At 45.7% G+C, this 18,891-nt stretch overlaps 1 protein-coding gene across 1 annotated transcript in view; it reads left to right on the plus strand.

The window, feature by feature from the left end:
• The window catches only part of LOC147712905 (glutathione S-transferase Mu 2-like), a 74,772-nt gene that overhangs the window by 42,113 nt on the left and 13,768 nt on the right, over positions 1 to 18,891 (plus strand). Inside the window, exons 3-6 of the mRNA XM_086920392.1 lie at positions 12,730 to 12,794; positions 13,985 to 14,066; positions 15,397 to 15,497; positions 15,718 to 15,813. Of these exons, the coding sequence (XP_086776518.1) occupies positions 12,730 to 12,794; positions 13,985 to 14,066; positions 15,397 to 15,497; positions 15,718 to 15,813 (344 nt within the window). The remainder of the gene's footprint in view (positions 1 to 12,729; positions 12,795 to 13,984; positions 14,067 to 15,396; positions 15,498 to 15,717; positions 15,814 to 18,891) is intronic.

Raw genomic sequence — 18,891 nt, forward strand, 5'->3', positions numbered from 1 at the left:
TGAGTGCTGAGTTTGTGACTCCCTACCCAACCACTCTAGTAGTTTGTGACCGTTCGCCATAGATTCTACTGAGTCAAGTGGTAAAGGGGCTGTACTTGGCCAAATTTGCAGTGGTGTAGCTAGACCTTGTGCAGGCTGCAGGTGAGAGCAGGGGTGGGGGGTTGCTGGTGGTTTCTGTGCGACCCATGACTACCACAAATAAGAGCAGGAGCAGAGTGCAGGAGCCACTGCCCCGAAAACTCATGCCGCCCAGGTGGACCCTTCACCCATTTCTCCCACCCACCTTGCTAAGCCACTGGTCAAAGTAAATGGGGAAACTCTTTCGACGCAAACTGACACAGTCCCACGGCTGGGCCTCAGTAGCCCATGCTTGCCACGTGGGGCCTCAAACTAGGCACAATAGCCATGGCGGCTGCTGCTGTCTTTGTTAGAGGTGTAGAACCAAGTAGGGCTGTGGAAAAACCACAACCTGAGTGGAGCACAGCAACAGACAATGTCTCAATCAGCTTACCAAATTAATCAAAAGGACTGATTTGCTCTAAGGCATGTACTTTTATCATGTCATAAATCTTTTTGCATTCGCAGTAAATAAATCAATGTTTTCTAAAGATGTACACTTAATTGCAATGCATTCTTAAACTTTACAATATAATTATATGTTCAAAAACAAACCCCACATGAATGGGTAAATACATTCAGCAGTTTAAGAAGAAACAATCCCAATGCATTTTTGGTTCGGATCTGAACCCTTCGCCAGGGGATAAATGTTATTTGCCCGTCGAGGTAGCAGTGTCCTCCACAGGAAACCTACAACACAATAATTTTCAATGTAACTAGCACCGCTATTTACAGTGTAATAGAATAGAATTTGCCCTCAGGTAAATAGTAAAGTGTGCAAAAGAATGTGAAGAGATTTGTGCAACAAGATAAAGCTCCAATGAGTGACAGTGAGACTCAAACATGAGACTGATACCCAGTGTGAAATTGCAAAGCAGGAAAACTCGCCACTGTTATGTTGAAATCTCGAAGGTGCTTTTTATGTAAGATAAGAGGGACCGCTCAAACTCCCGATAGCGTAAAAAAGAGAATGTTCAAAAAGAAGGATTCTTACCCTCAGACAGACTGATAAGTGTAACGCTGTAAACAAATCATAAGTGAATCGGAGTATGTTGCTGCAGCAGCGTACTTTGTGACGTAAAAAAGGGTGTTGAAGTTTCTCTTCCGTTTGTAAGAAGTAAACTGACAACTTCTGTGTATGCCTTAAACTGCTGATAACGTAATGCATGTCCTGCATACAGAAATGAGATCATGTCAATGGCAGTAAAAATAGGCACTCTCCCCATTGATTGATAAAAGAAAGCTCCTCACTGTATATGTGAAGTATCCCAGCTCAATCCGAAGTAATCTTAAAACTGTCCGCATTCTGTAAAGTAAAAGACGCCGCGTTATAAAAAGGCTAGGTACGCATGAGAGAACAAAACTAACTGTTCTGAATTGGTGAAACCTCACCGTATGGAAGAATGTGAAAATTACTCCGTCTCTGGCTTTCTCCGTTTGAATGTGTTATGATCTACTGTTGCCTTTCCCCTTGCCTATGTATCTCTTCCTTACTGCTCAGCCAGAATGAGTGTTGGTGTGCTTGGAGATGTCTGGAATGTTGGATGATTGATGTCGTGGAATGCATGGGTGCCTGGTGAAGTTGGGACTGTCAGTTGGAGTGAGCAGGAGAGGCTGCTCCTGGTGGGGTATCACCTGGACTTTACATCTTACAGTATTTATCTGAAGCTGTTATCTTATCAATAAATCTACAACATACCTATATACCACTTGGCTACAAAAGATCTTTTATTTACAACACTGGCGACGATTTAAAAGAACCTGCGTGTTGCTGAAGGATTACCCTGGATCTAAGGATTTGACTAACCACAGGAACTCTTGAACTATATTCTCAGGAAAAAGGATTACAAGAACTACGCTCCGGTAAGCCCCACCAGTGTCCTTTGTCAACAGGACCCCCTGCAGACCAGAGCGTTTGACTTTCTTGTGACCTGTGAACTGAAGTACTGGGTTTTCCTGCCTTGCATGTTACCTGCTTTACAAAACTATATCTGTTTGACCTTCTACTGATGATATTCCTGGATGGGTTACTTCTGCCACGCGGTCTATAGCAACTGGTGCATGGGAATTGGCGCCATTGCTGTGTGCAGAGAACTGCCACCTCCTTTGATCTGTCACCCCTTTAAGCAAAAGCTGGTCTACTAACGGTGGTAACCTGAATTTTCAAGAGGTTCGGTTGTTTAAGCTATGGAGTGAGTGCCCTTTTTGTACTGTATTTCGGCTCATTGTTTCCAACTTAATTGGATGTGTGGTGAAATTCATAGTTGGTGTCCAATGACAGAGCGCAATGGAAAAGACCAGCTGTTTTTTTTACTTTGTTCCCTTCCTGTACTGAAAGTTGTTTACTACGAGCAAGACTGATCGTCTGCCATCCGGTGAGTTCCACATTTTCTGTGAGTAATTACTTTGCTTTTTGCCAAATTTGTTGCCCTGGCTGCAACTTGACAGTTAAACTGCTCATTTTCTACACATTTCATGAGCCACACTGTGCACACCGTCACGTGCACTCTTACCTGCGTGTTGGCGTCATGCAGCTTGTTCGTGGAAGCCTCTATGACGATTCTCTTCGTTGGCTGCTTCTTTGCTGCCGCCAGACGGTTTGTCGGCTATAGATAAGGGGGTTATACCCAGGGGAGGTTACGGGGACCTGGGCTGTCAATTGTAGTATAAGAGGGGGTCCCTGTAATCATGAACCAAAAAGGTATTGACAAAAACAGTATAAATAATCAAAGAAACCAATTGGGAAGCAGCATTGTTTTAATCACAACGTGCTAGTATCGTATTGTATACATCACATTAAGCAATCATTACTCAGTGACAGTATAGTGGTGCCCCGAAAAAAGGAAGAGAGGGAAGGGGTACGTGATAAGTGTAGGGATTAGGTGAAGGAAAAAAGGTAATGCAGTGACAGTAAAATCAACAAATAAAGCAAATTAGGTGGAGTTACACGTCAATGTACTCATAGACCGACCATTAGGTTCACATACAATACTAGGTAAAAGTCATACTCCAAATGAACAATTAATGAAGTCAGTGGGGTGTGGAGCTGACAAGCAAGACCAGAATATTGTCGACGTTTCGACCCTCGTGTGCAGATATAGGTTAGAATCTTGCCGTGGGGTCTTCCTCAGGACTGGGGATAGGGGGCACGTGACAAATTCAGTGCTCAGAAGAGCCTGTATAACTTGGTAGTAAGGGGTCCGTTAGACATCCAGAAGGTCAATGCGTCCGACAGCCGTAACTTGTCGACTTTCGGCATGGGGTGATCGGTACTCGCGAGGAAGCATCAAGTCCGTAGCAGGACGGTGTGCGGAATTAGTCAGAAGCCGTTCACTGCTCGCAATAGAATGGGCGAGCAGTGAACGGCTTCTGACTAATAACGGACCCCTTACTACCAAGTTATACAGGCTCTTCTGAGCACTGAATTTGTCACGTGCCCCCTATCCCCAGTCCTGAGGAAGACCCCACGGCAAGATTCTAACCTATATCTGCACACGAGGGTCGAAACGTCGACAATATTCTGGTCTTGCTTGTCAGCTCCACACCCCACTGACTTCATTAATTGTTCATTTGGAGTATGACTTTTACCTAGTATTGTATGTGAACCTAATGGTCGGTCTATGAGTACATTGACGTGTAACTCCACCTAATTTGCTTTATTTGTTGATTTTACTGTCACTGCATTACCTTTTTTCCTTCACCTAATCCCTACACTTATCACGTACCCCTTCCCTCTCTTCCTTTTTTCGGGGCACCACTATACTGTCACTGAGTAATGATTGCTTAATGTGATGTATACAATACGATACTAGCACGTTGTGATTAAAACAATGCTGCTTCCCAATTGGTTTCTTTGATTATTTATACTGTTTTTGTCAATACCTTTTTGGTTCATGATTACAGGGACCCCCTCTTATACTACTACGCCAGACGGTTTGTAGCAAGGGCGCGCATGGAGCCACTCTTTGTGCATCTGATCAGCGCACCGCCATATTTCGATTAGTGTGTTTTCAAGCCTGTTGCATTATTAGGTCTCTACCTCTGCCAATGCGCTTGCGCATTGCAGATGTCGAGACTTATAGAGTTTGATCCACGAAAGCTAAACCAGGCGGATTGCGCCGAGTGCATGTGCCCGTGCACGCTCTTTCTATTTGCTTTCCGAGCCGCCTGCCTCGTATCATTGCATCAGACCCGCCACAGCAATGCCGAGAGCTTCACTTCAAAGGTATCAGCTCCCCCGGCCCCTGCTTCACACTTCATAGGAATGCGCCCCCGCACACGCAATGCCGAGAGCATTTTGCGGCCGCTTTTCATTTCGCGGCTGCTTTTAATTTCGCGGCTGCTTTTCATTTCATTTTGCGGCCACTTTTAAGTATCCTGCGTGTCTTTAGCGCTTGTTTATTCATCTGATTCTTAACATATGGCATGTACTGAACAGTTATGTACTAAACCCTTTGAACTTCTTTTTGTGTTTTTTTTTTTTTTTTTTTTTTTTTTTTTTTTTTTTTGCTAGCACACATTTGTCCTGATCAGAATTGGTGGAAAGCATCAAACCACAAGATACTTAATGCCAGCGCAATCTATTTTTGATTCATTTAGTCTTTCATCTATTTATTTCTTGAAAGCGAATTATTTTCTCCCGTTAGTATCTGTATTTGAAGAGAATTCACTCGACTGGGGCGGCTTTGCAAGTAACATTTACTGCCTGTTGACAGCAATGCCATCAGTTGTATTTTTTTTGACCTTTGAAAGACCGAGGGAATGTGCTCGCTTTCCATAATCTTCCTCCCTGTTCCTCCCTTCGGGCGATATATGGCATTCCTAGATGCGTGTTTCCTTAAGTGACATCGCCTCGGTAATTCTGGTCTAAGGACCCCTGTGTGGTACTCTGTGGTGGTCTGTGTTCTCCGGCATATTTAAAGGCTTGGCGACTCCGCCCCATGGCTGTCCAAATACACTCTCTCCACAGGCCCCAACATCAAGAGCTAAGCCGAGGCCACTGGAAATTGGAACCACAGGGTTCTGTATATCAACTTCACCACTGTGATGGGCAGTGATTTCTTTCCATAATGCATCTTTTCTTAAGATCTGGCAGTGTCTCTCTGCCCATGTAATGGGGAAGCACAGCAAGATGGCTTTTTATTTGCAGCACAACTCTGCACCACTCAGCGCCACCACATCATCATTCTGCACCACCACATCATCACTCTGCACCACCACATCATCACTCTGCACCACCACATCATCACTCTGCACCACCACATCACTCGGCGCCACCCCAGCATCACTCGGCGCCACCACAGCATCACCCATGGGCCACCATTTCATAACATGCAGTCGAAGTGACTAACACTTCTTGTTGTTTAAATATTTCTACTGTGCCACTTTTGTTATATTGCTATAGTTCAATGTGTTCCTACTCTTGGTGTAACTTTGTATTTTAGGTATTATATTTCACACCCTAACTGGCCGTAAGTGGCTGAGAGCATGGGCAAGGGAGAAAAGCCGACTGCCCACCGCCCCACGACCAGGCTATTAGCGGCTTCTACGTAACCCCTACCTAGCCTTACGGCTATTGATAAAATGCTTCAAAAACAATAGGGGTTGTGGCAAACGCTATAGAAAATACGGAAAGTCGTCTTTCGGTTACCCCTGCTATGCCCTCCTCTACTCTTCTGGAAGACTGCTCCGTAGCTACAGTTTTTCCTACAGATTTTATGACTTCCCTTATGCCCTCATTCTCAGACCTACCCGGTGCTCAGATTGTGTCGGACTCAGATTTTGCAATTGAGAGCGCGCAATCCTGACCTTCCCCCGCCCCCCCCCCCCCTCCCACAGGAGCACGTGCGTTGTGCCAGACCCAAAAAATCTAAGAAAAAGGGGAAACCTACTAAGGCACCAGTCCCACACCCCAATCCTGGTCCTCGTGTTTCCTCCGGTCCCCCTCTCTGGGCTATCGACCTTTTGTTCGATCTCCAGGCCCATATGGAACTGCTCATAAATACCCATTTTAAATCCTTGTCCTCTAAGATTGACAGACTGGTCTCTTTGATAAATAGTAAAGGCTCAGGGAAAGCATAGACAGCCACTGCATCGGGGAACACTATTGCGGCATCTGCTAAAGAACCTATCAACGTGTCTGCAAAGGACCAGACTCCGGCCAATAGCCTTTGCCCTAATCCCCCCACCTCTGCACTGATCCCTCCTAAGATCACGACCCCCACATCAACTACTAATGGCCCAGGTCCCATTGGTCGCCGCGCTGCACCTCCACCTGTCCCGGGATGTAAAGTACAGGAACCACCAGGGCTGCCAAAGCAACCGGGCTCTTAGAGTGCCCGCTAGGAAATAAACATGCTGGGTTCTCCCAAATATACTCCCCTACCCCAGCTTCCCCCGGAAGCCTCGCCCTATGTGGTGGTGCTCACATGCTTCCCTGCCCTCCCAGGTGATACAAGGGAATCTATTCCGGAACAGAAGAACAGTTATCTTCTGGTTAAGCAGGCATAGACCTTTAATTGGTGCTGGGCAGGGGGAAATTATGTTTGCTCGTAGAGTAAGTTGGTTTGGGATGAGACCGAAGGACATTGGTGGTGACTGTGATTGTGAATTTTCGGGATCCAAGGGCTGTTGAACATGTATTACATAATGGAGGGTTTTCCCACCCAACTCTATTAACACCGTCCATTTGGGGTATTTCTATTCACAACCTCCAGCTTTAAGGGGGTATGACCCATTCCGTCCCTTTCTTGCTGGTTATGATCATGAATTTAACATCGCTATGGGTAATAGATACTCTGCCCTAAGCAATATAGACTGACCGCTATTAATCTGCTCCCCCGTAGGATCGGTTTTGCCCCAGATGGGGTGTGAAGGTGGGGCGAATCCAAGCAGAGTGAAGGGCGCTCCAGGTGAGAGAGTTGGTCTGGAAGGGACACATTTTATTATTCTCCCACCCTCTTCTAATCTGGGGTTAGTTCTGCAGAGTAAGTGGGTAACCATTTACATTCTAATACTCCTTCCTGCTCTATTGAGCCTCTAATACTGGTGGACCACCCGGTTCCTGCTTCAACTCACTTTCCACTTATAGGCTCTTGGAATGTAGCAGGACTCGAGAGAAAGCTGCTAAATCCTGAGTTGGGAGAGTTGGAGTGCTATGATTTGTCTCTTTCAAGAGACTCTGATGCTGTCCCCTCCGGTCAAGAAGGGATATGCGTCCTTCCATATCCCAGCAGTACAGGGTTTGAGGGGCAGACCTTCGGGGGGGGGTTATGTATTTGGGTTGCTATCCATCTGGAATGCACTGTTAAGGTAGTAGATTCCCACTGCCCGGACATTCTCTGTTATATTGAATTTCAGCAAGGGGCCTGTGTTGGCAGTGTTTAATATATACCTGCGCCCTCAACTGCTCCAGCTGGGCCTATCAACCTTGGAAGCATTGGAGACTCTTTTACAATCTCTTCCCCTGTGTGCTCAGAAAATGATTGGTGCAGACCTAAATTGTCATTTTGAGCCACTTTCGGGGATTCCCTCTATTTCCGCAGAAGAGAACGAAAGTTGGCTCATTCCGGACTGCACCATGTACCGAGAAAAGCGCCTACCACCACTGGCCCTGGCGATTAACAAGTTGGTCGTTCTATATTCACTAAGGGCTTGTAATGGTAGACTGGCCCCAGATGTTCCAGGGACCAGTACATTTAATAGACCAGGGGGGAAGCTTTACCATAGATTATATATTGGTGAATGTAGAGTTTTGGCATTGCCTCCGATCCTTTTATGTGATCCCAAGGGTTGACGGCGATCACAATTTACTGTCATTAGAACTGCTTCTTCCCCTTGGTTGTCTCAGTGATTCAGGTCGTGAGGAAACTGCTACTGACTGTAATCTAGTCATAGCAGCGGGAGGGAGTTAGATGGGAGAGGATTGCACTGGCTCCTTAGAGGCTAGCAGAATTTGATCAACTCGTTGTAAACTCTCACAGAGGTTTCTAACCACCTGGGCGCAGGTCATGAACCTCTCCCCTCCCACTCTCAGGGGCTTCAAGATATAACCACCTTTTCGGCTCCCTGGCCTGCTATTTCTACTCATCGGGTGTCAGGAGTGGCGGGTCAAAGAGGCGGGATCACTGGTTTAACAAAGCATGTAGCTATGCGAAGAGGTGCTTGATCAGGGAGGTCCAATCGGGCTCAATCTCTAGCATTAGAACTGCGAGGGAGGTGTATAAAACCTTGATTAAGGAGGCTATAGCTGAGTGGGAAGCCACCAGGTGGGACAATATCAGAGTGGCATTGGGAACCCGAGATTTCAGGTAATTCTGGAACCTTGTGCGAGTTGGGTCGGCTGAGGGGAAGTCTGCCATCATCCCTAATCTGAGTGAAGATGCGTGGCTAGATCATTTTAAGCCCTTGTATTCATCTGGCCATAGTGACCACCACGAGGAGGCCGCATTGCAAAATCGCCCTATAGAATTGCCTCTCCTGGGAACCCTGGTCTGCCCACCTTGCTCTGTCCATGAAGTACTGATGGCCCTTGATAGCTTGAAATTAGGGAAAGCCAAGGGTCTGGACAGGATCCCTGGTGACCTCTACTGTAGCGAACAGAAGGTTTGGGCTCCCTACATTTGTGTTTATTTCAATGCCATTTTGCAGGGTTTAGAGATCCCGGAAACCTGGTTGGGAGCCGAAATAATCCCCATTCACAAGAAAGCTTCCCCCCTCGACCCCGGCTAACTACCACCCCAGAAGTTTGATCGATGTCCTCCAGAAAATCTTTGCCTGCCTTTTTGTTATCAAGGTTGCAGAGTTGGATGGATGACCAACATATCCTAGCCTCCCTTCAGGCGGGCTTTCGAGCAAAGGTTTCTACCATAGACCAACTGTTTAGACTACAGTTGGTCTACTGGAAGACGGTCACTATTGGGGCGGGTAGTTTGTTTTTGATTTTTGTGGACCTTTGGTCCGCATTTGTCCTGGTCCAGAGGGACAAGTTGTGGGCTTTACTGCTGGCGTTGTGGCTGCCCCCCTTACTTGTGCCACCTATTTAAACGACTGCACCAGGGCACATATGCTAGGGTAAGGTATGGGAGGAGTGGGGAGTTGTCGGCCCCCTTCCCGGTTGAGAGGGGAGTAAGGTAGGGGTGCGTTTTGGCTCCGACCCTCTTCTCCCTTTTTCTTAATGGGTTAATGGACCATCTCTCGGGAGCAAAAGATTTGGACTCTCCTAGTTTACCAGGGCGACGGATACCGGCCCTAATGTCCGCCGATGATATACTCCTGGTGTCAAAATCATCAGGGGGTATACAGCACAGGCATTCTGCTTCTTTTGCCATCTGAGAAATCTGGTGATCAACATCTCGAACAAAGTTCATGGTCTTTAACTATAAATCGGCCAATTTCCCCTGCCCGCATATGAATGGAACAGTGTTGGACTGTGTGTCGACCTTTGAGTACCTGGGGGTCACAATGAATGACAAGATGGACTGGTGGGGTCTCAAAAGGCTAGGGCCAACTTAAAACTGGCCCAATCTTCGGGTGGCATTTTAAAGGTTTTTAATGACACCTCATTGAAACTCCTGAGCCCGCCTCGATCTATAAGGCCCAAGCAAGAGGGAGCGCACTCTATGGCGTAGAGCTTTGGGGCCATACATCAGCTGCCCCTCTGATGCTCACGGAAAACTGTTTTATTAGGCGCTTGCTCCATCTTCCTGTGAGCTCGCCTTTGATCCCTCTGAGGTTGGACCTGGGCCTGGTCCCAATTCAGGAGATCGTAGCAAATCATCCTCTCTTGTAGGCGTCTTTGGGCGACTCCTGAGCTTTCGAGCTATAGGGATGACCTGAGACATTCTGCAGAGGGGGGACCTCAGGGAAAATACCCTGGTTGAATTACATCAAGCACCTCTGCCGTGCTTTAGACAGAGGAGACATGTGGTAGTTTCCCCAAGATTCCTGTCCTTTGCTTTCTAAAAAACTACTGAATGTAGCTCTTAGGAGGTACCGCATGGAGTCTACAACAGGTAATCTCTTGATGGGTAGGCTAACACTTTCCTGAACATCAAGGCTTATCCCCGCTTTGAAGTCTTTTTGGACTATATCCAGCCCCCCTTGGCTAAAACTTTACACCCAGTTCAGACACAGCGCATTGCCATTGAGGGCGGTAACGCACAAATGGCGGAACGCCTCCTCAACGGCAAGTACCTTCCCGGGGTGTTTGAGCGGTAGTGAGACAGATCTGCACATTCTGCTCTTCTGCCCCACTTATGCTAGGGCTAGGGAGAAATGGATTTTGCAGCTATGTAGGGCTAGGGGCTTTAGGGATTACAGGGAGCTTTTCAGGATTCTTAAATACAACACTCCCCCTCCTCACCCCCCCTGATAGTTTTTGCCATACCATTATTTCTTCAATCTATGTGGTACATGAGATGTGCAATACTAAAGCTGAAAGCTCATATTTCGCACTAAGGGCTACTTTTAGGAGGTGCCACACTTTTTATCCAATTTTAGATCTTTTATATACCGATATTTCGGTGTAATATCCGATGTCTTTTAATATTTGCAGGAACTGTTTGTATGTGATTTTAATACATGGTTTTACTTGTTTTATCCTTTGCTACTGTGTTATGCTTATTGTGTATGTATGGCCTTTTTATTGTATGTTACCGAAATAAAGTACTTTGGCTGACTGCTTACTGTGAGACCCCTCCACAGCCCTGCCCCATAAGTAAGTAAAATGAATGAAGGGAAGCAGTATTTAAATTGACAAAACAATTAACCTAGGAGGTAGTGGCTTGCAGTAGGGGGGTCAACACCCCAATAGATGAACCACCCCCGTCTGAAACCAGAGATTTTGGTGTTTCAAAACTACAGCTTCTGCAGAGTCTAGAAATGCTTCCCCATAGGCTATGTATAAATATTGCTGCATGGAGTAGTCTGTACATACCTAGTCATACATTCTGCAGCAGAGAACTGGGCGAAGCACATGACCGCAGTAGTGTTTTTGTAGTTGACCATCATGCTTCCTGTTTTTGGATGTGCGGCTACAAGGGAAATTTCCATCTCTGATCGAGCGACATGGAAAATGGGCTCCGTGTCCTCTCTCAATCATGCTTCCATAATGAAGGTTGGCTCCACAATAGAGCCAGGTAGAAGGCTAAATGCATGGAAGTAATACATACCAATAGATCATGCGTTGATGATAGAATTGTAGGCTGTTGGAGTCAAGAGGTGGGTGGGCTTAGTGCTATGTGCAGGAGCGCCACATATCTGGAAAATATGCTTGGCAAACAAATATGGATGCGGTATGGAAATGCCTTACTTACAGGAGATGGGCAGGTGGAAGGGGGAATGGAACGGTTTAGTTGCAAGGTGTCTCTCCTAGAGGAGTGCAGTGACTGATGGCATGGGACCTGAGAGATGGTGAACGGCCGGTGAAAGAATGGCATGGGGCAGAACGAGGACGGTACAGAGTGTACACCTGAGGTTATGACTCTGTTCTTTGAAATGTATTTTATGTAATACTTGTTGTACAGAGCAGTTGTGGCCAAATAAACTAGATCCGACTCCTGACGATATCCTGTCTTAATATGAATGAAGAAAGAACTTTGGTTCTGCAGAATCCCTTACGAGGCAACAACATTTTTCCAGCTGCATCTAATCCGATGCAAAACGCCCAACTCAAAAATTGTGCCTGGATGGGAAGTGGCACATTTTCTGTCAATGTCTTTGTGGAGGGGAAATATGGTGAGAGGGGGCTGAGCATGAGAAGCAAGCCCCTGGTGCAGCCACCATGAACAGTGTTAATATGCAAGAAAATCTTCCTTTAGATGATGGCCTTTTTCCTGAGAAAAGCTCAAAATTAGTATGTATGTATTCTTTTTTTTGTCTACAACAGTGGATCTTTAACTGTGGTCTGGGGATTCACAACCCTCCACAGGGGGTCAGCAACTACTTGGAAAATTAAATAACCGATTTAAATAAAGTATAAATAATATAGGAGCAAAATATAAAATTTAACATTTTAAAATGTTCTGTAAATGTGAATCTATGTGAAATTGGAGGCCTTTAGTGTCTTCTGAATGTGGGAGCAAAGCAAGGGCATCAAACCGAGTATAGCATGGACGATGAGTGACCTCCACTGAATTTAGAATTGCTCCTACCTTCCCAGTAAAATTACTATGCAGATTTTTTTATTTATTTGTCGGTTAAATAAAATATATCCACGTTTTTTTGAATGCTTGCTTCTGGGTATTTTTCTGTGTGTATTGGTTTTCGGGTCAAATCATCAAAAATGCTTAGGCCGGGAGTCCCCTGCTTCCAGTAATAAGTTAGTGGGAGGATGGGGGGGGGGCACCGAATTCCTATAATTCATTGAGGGGGGCGGGTCCATCCAGCAGCACATGTGCAGGCCCCATTTCACCTGTTACCATTATACATCCCGACATCTGGCTCACTTGCCTGGCCTGCTGGCCTCTGGTTCGCGAGCCCGGTTCTAAGCTCTGCAGCATCCAGGAATGTGATTTGGCACTGGAGCAAGGCTCTGCTGGGAATGTGTGGCAGAGATGGCGGGTTGGGATTCTTGTACATTAATTATTATAGAAAACGCGATTTGTCTTTCAGCTCCAGATTATGACAAAAGTCCGTGGCTTAACGAGAAGGAAACACTAGGACTGGACTTCCCAAACGTAAGATGTGTTGCACACCATGTGGTCCGGGGTAGGAGTTTGGGAGATTAAGTCTGCTGGGGTGGGAGGGGGAAGGTGACATGTTCTTTAGTCTAGGGACTCTGATGTACTGTGAATGCGGAGTAATGTAAGTAAATGATGGGCCAGAGTGGGTTCCGAACAGCCATACTGTAGGGATCTTCAGAAGTGCCTCTAGAGGATGGTTTTCTGGTCGTGGCATTGCCATTTCTGAATGCAGACCCCATTGATTCTATAAATTGGCCAATGCACATGTATGATTTATTTTTCCTATGCACGCAGGTACGGGCAGCAATGCACTGAAACGGATTCTCTATAGACTCCCATATTTGTAGGGGAAGGAGATGTCACCCTCTTGGCCCCGTTGCCTGTCTCACTTTTTGCATTTCGTTTTCCAGATGCGAACCTTACAACCCTCACCCCTAACTTTAGCACGAGGACAGTAATTTCAGAGACTCCTTGCTGCCTCCATGTGGGTTTAAAGAATGATGCGACACTGGTTGTGGGGCCCGCTTTACTTGTCAGCGATATTTATCGCTAATGACATGCAAAGTGGGCATACCCAACCGGTTAGCGACTGAAAGCAGTTGCTATCGCCTATTATCAACGCAGGCGTAGCAATTGAAATATTCGCGCTAAGCGCAAATATCTCCAAAAGCCAACGCCTGCTCAGACCAGTTCTCAGCCATTATATCCAATGGGAGGTGGATATTATGGCTAAGACCCCATTGACGTTAATGCATGAATATCGCTGTATTCTCAGCGATATTCACGCATTTCGCTGCTATCGCCAGATATTTTATCGCTTTAGAGATGAACGTTGCTAATAGCACGTTATCTCTGCGATGATATCCGGCGATGCTTGGCGATTTAAAAAAATAAATAACTCGCTAAGCCCATTTAGCGATAAATATCGCTACTTGTTGGTAATACAGCCCACATTGGGCCCTTCTTGCTTCGAGTGGTCAGTCATGCTTTAGGTCCATGACAGAGCCTTGGTGATGAGCATGGAAGCGGCACTTCACATACTATTCAGGGCCTATTCTATAGAAGGGCGTCATTGCTGGCCCACCTTTCCAATCACCCAGTCCTGTCACCGAATTATTAATAATAATAAATAAAATATCATCTGCTCCTAAACGTTTGTTTCTTTATCCCACGTTTGTCTTCAGCTCCCGTACCTGATTGATGGGGATACCAAACTCACCCAGAGCAACGCCATCCTCCGGTACATCGGACGCAAACACAACCTGTGTGAGTAGCAGAGCCCTGGTTGGGGGTACCGAATTTACATCTGGTTTGCCTAGTGGCCTCTCTAGATCTATTCATCGCAGTGTACTAAACAGGGCTTCTGAATGTGATGCATTGAGTAGGACATTTGTGATGGAGAGTCCAGTGTATCACCGCAACGCCCCTCTCAACCGCCCTCCTCCCCCCAATCTGAGACACCCCCACAGCAGGACTTACCATCACATTAAATCCACACCTTAGCTTGTGTGTATTTAAGGTTCCTTTAGATGTTTAGTCTGTTACAGACCTCACCAGCTCTTGGATATCCATACTCTGACCCCTCTACATAATTCCTCTCTGGTGCTGTGCTCTGCTTGTTTACTGCACCCCAGGCTCTTTTGCTGTAGGTTTGGTGATTGCAGGGTGCCATCTGTGCTGTAACGTATACATCTGTGTTTATTAGCACTCTGGTAATGGGGCAATGGTTGAGCGGGAGCTGCAGACTGATGGGGAAAAGGGTGGAGATGCTCTTCAGACTACATGAACACCAAGAACAGATGAACTGCAGCTCAACTTAAAGGGGAGGAGGATACTGGCCCATACGCAAACACTGTCTGCACAACAACATGAAGTAAGTGGGACTCGGGCAAGGATTTAACGTGTTTTTAAAGGTGGAGTTGCCCCATTACCCACAACTTTCAGGTGTTGGCTTATGTCTGGAACCGGGAGCTATTTTAAAAAACAAAAAACATACAAGCACGTAGAGCACTTGCACAGACGGCCTGCCTGCATTGTGCAAACGCTATTTTTGTTTGTGCTTTATTTGGGAGAGAGAATGGTTATAATCTTAGCCATTCAGCATTGCTTTTGGGGAAGATGGTGAGATGGCTGCGTTTTCACCTGCATACTCAAGATTCAAATGCCATATTTGGCATCAAACTATGAGGGAAGGGGATGAATGAATGAATTAATGGGCCAGAGGCACAAGATAGGGCATGAAGCAGAGAACGAATGACGCCCTCCAACAGAAGTGTGGCCTACAAGTCCCCTGTCCAGTTTGTTAAAACCCCAGTACTCGAAGAGGTCTGTCCAGCGCTGGTGAGCGGTCGCTACACTGATCTTCAAGATAGAGCTCACTGGGTCCAGAAAGTCTTTGTAAAAGAGACTCCTGATCCCATACCAACCCATAAGCTAGATGTGTGCTTTTCGTGCCACTTGTCAAAAACATTCTCACCTAACTTTAATTTTGTTAGTGGACTGCTGAAAGAAGTATAGAAGAATTCGGTGTATAGGACTCTTTGAAGTATTCATATTAACTTATTTGTAAACCCTTCTGTTTTATTTTTACTTAAAGGTGGGGAAAGTGAGTCCGAGAAGGTCCGAGTGGATGTTCTGGAGAACCAAGTTAGGGACTTTCGCCGGGAACTTGCTACTATTGCTTATGATCCTAACTTTGTAAGTATCGTTTTGAAATTATAACAACATTAGTTGGATTGTTAAGTGAAGTGGGGCGGAACTTCTATCCGTCTATCTGAGGTGGGATTTGGCCGTGTTAATTCTCTTCTTCATTGACTTCACCTCCTGTTGATATGTTTGTTTTTGAGCACATGGTTTGATGCCTTTCTACAGTATTTCTTGCAGGGTGGTGTTGAATTATTTTATTTTTTTTATGCAGGAGAGCCTGAAGGGTTCATACTTGGCAAAACTCCCTGATAAACTCAAGCTGTGTTCCCAGTTCCTTGGCGAGCAGAAGTGGTTTGCTGGTGAAAAGGTATTTAAATAGTACTGCCTTTCCTAAAGGGTTGTCCAGGAGACCATGGGCAGGGGTTGATCGGTTTGCCTCACAACCTCATGAACGATGCAGGATTAAGGGTGCAACATTTGAACATCAAACCAGCAGACATACTTACTCTTTGAAAACTGCACCTACAGAGAGTGGGATGGGTTAGTTCTTTCTATTCCTCTCTGGAAGGAAATGGTTTAAAATTCCTAACAACTGATCCAGGCATATGTGGGAATGATCCTTCAGAGCACGGGGGCGGAGAGCCTTTGGAAGGGGACATGTTGTTATAGGGACAATAGAAGGCGGATCAATGTAAAATTGCATTCTATTCCAAGGAGAGATTTAAAAGTAGTACACGGTTCACTCACCTACCCAAACATCTTACTTTTCAAAAACAGGAGTGCTTAGCCTATTCCCTGTACCCGCCCAATGGGATCATCCATGGTGTTAAAAGGGCTCATCCAAGTGGAATGCTTCATAATAGTGGCCATAATTCGGGGCATCATGATATCCTCTTCTGCGTTTCGAAGAGAAACAAGATAATTTACAGAAAGCTGTAGACTAACCTTTTAAAAGGGCTCTGGTAGATAAAAAGGAAGCCCTAAAGTTTTTTATGAAAAGGAGGTTCTTACTAGCCTCACTTCAAACACTTCGGTGTTTGAAGAGGAGGAAAAAATTGGATGCTTTCTAGCTTATTTTTCTGGATCACTATGCCTATTTATCCAAGGGAACAGCAGAGACATGTGGCCCAGCTTTAGCAGAACAATGTTTTGGTGAAGTGCAGTTTCCAGAGCTAAAAGGGGAGTCTGCTACCTCTTTAATATTTCCAATCATGACGTGAAGAGCTCAAAAATGCCACAAAGGAATTGCCAGGGTCTAAAGCAAATTGCCAGGATTCTTGTTTATTTTATTTAAAGAGTATTACATTTTATTTAATTACAGGAAAGAACAATTTGAACCGACTTTGTGTTGACCTGTGCTTCTTAATTCGGACTATAAGAATTTACAAATTATATCTACTGAATTAGTGCTGTTAAGAATTTGATCCATGTCAACAAGAATGGTTTTATCAACAAAAGAAAGTCAGAGCCCCAGAGGATTAATACCAGACTACTTTATATAAGGCATAATCTTATGAAGGCTATGACATGGAAGCCTCTATGCTGCACATTTAAAACATTTGGGTGGCTTGCCTCCCATAACCAAATGAATAGGCAGTAAAAGTCTCTTGCAATTGATCTATTTATTCGAATTTATGGAGCTTGGTGGCTAATCACCCGAGAGGGTATCCATGCGCTTGGTTTTTGCTGGGTTCAATTAAAAAGTCATGTCTTTAGTCCCTTTCTGAATTCCTGCAGAGAGGATACTGTTTGTAGGGGGAGTTTTTTCCAGGACTTGGCGGTGAGGTAGGAGAAGGATTGTCCTCTACTGTAGTTTCAGCGGAAGCAGGGCGTATGAGCGAGGGAGGCAGAGTGCAGTTGTCTGGATGATTGGTGGAAGCTCAGGCGGTGGTTGATGTATGCTGGTCCTTGGTCGTGGAGGGCTTTTTAGGCGTGTCAGCATCTTGAAGTGGCAGATTTTCTGGACGAGGTGCCAGTGGAAGTTGCTGAGGTGGGGGATGATGTGGGTCAGTTTGGGGAGGGTAAGGATGAGTCTAGTAGCTGTGTTCTGAATCTTCTGTGGACTCTTCAGTAGAGGGGTGGTGATTCCTGCATAGAGGCCGTTGCCATAGTCAGCTGGCTGGTAATTAGGGCTTTAAAAAAAATATAGATTTATTCAAGTTTTCCATTAGAGAGTACATGTTAATTGCCACACGTTGTGCCACAGCATGTTTAAACGTTATCAGAACACATGGCACATTGTGGCCAATACAGTCCACCGCTAACATTGGGAAAGGGGTTGGGGTAAGGCATATTGCATGGACTGCGGAATCTTGTACATTACATGACAAGACCATACATTGTTGAACAAATTAGCACACTGTCATTATGTTACATCAGCATGACATGATTGGGCATCTCCGTTGTGTATTTGGATAGCAGTTTGTGTGGGCGGGCAGAGGAGAGTTGCTGGCCTCACTAGGTAGGCTCAAGATTCTAAAATGGGGACATTGTTTAGCTTGAGGATGCAACAGGCGTGTTCTGTGTAGCTGCGCTCGGAGCATTTGCCCATTGTGTGAATGGGGTCCAAATATCTTTAGGTCTGGATGCTCTGGGCATTAGGTCCCAAAACTTTGTTAGCTGCTCTTGACAATGTGATATTGTGTATCCATGCGTCTGAGGGGGCCGTGGTGGTGCCCCAGTGTATGACTGTTCTACCTTTAGCGAGCAGAAGCATCACTGCAGAAAGGCGGTGAGACAGAAGGGGTGTTTTCGACGTGACCCTATAGAGCCACAAGTAGTGTGCGTTCCAGGCTAGTCTCTGTAATCTGATGTAATACATGATAGATCTTGCCCCAGAAATCGGGTATGGGGTGGGGGGCAATGCTATGCTAAATACAAGAATGTTTGCGGTTGTATGCATCTCCAGCAGTTTGCGATTAGATCACAGACCCATTTTATGCATCTGTAGGGGGCTCGGTATAAGAGGTGGAGAAATTTGAAGTGGATTTAGGCTTAGCTTGTAGTAGGGAGGTAGGAGCTCAAGTTGAGAGCAGCAGTAGGTTCACTGTTCAACAGTGAAAGGAGGGTCTAATTCTTTGCGTCAGTCAGCTGGTGCCTTGGCTCCGTGGCGTTACACATGGTATTCAAGGGGGAATTCCAGTTCAAATGGAAGTGGCGTCTCTCAAAGGAAAGAGGACAGATTTGTGCCAATTTAGGTTCACTCCTGACAAGACTCCAAATTGTGTTATCGCCCTCAGCATGGGGTTTAGATTCTCCTCTGGCTTCCATACATAGTGTTATGTCATCCACATACATTGAGACTATTAGTACTCTATCTGTGAAACCCAATCCTCTAGTTACATGGTGCTGGCGCATTCTGGCTGCTAGTGGCTCCATAGCCACAGCGAAGGGAAAAGGGGACAGCCTTGCCTGATGCCTCTGGATACTGGAAAGCGGGCGGAGA

The sequence above is a fragment of the Lissotriton vulgaris genome, chromosome 5 (assembly GCF_964263255.1).
Source record: "Lissotriton vulgaris chromosome 5, aLisVul1.2, whole genome shotgun sequence".
In the NCBI taxonomy this organism is placed as follows: domain Eukaryota; kingdom Metazoa; phylum Chordata; class Amphibia; order Caudata; family Salamandridae; genus Lissotriton; species Lissotriton vulgaris.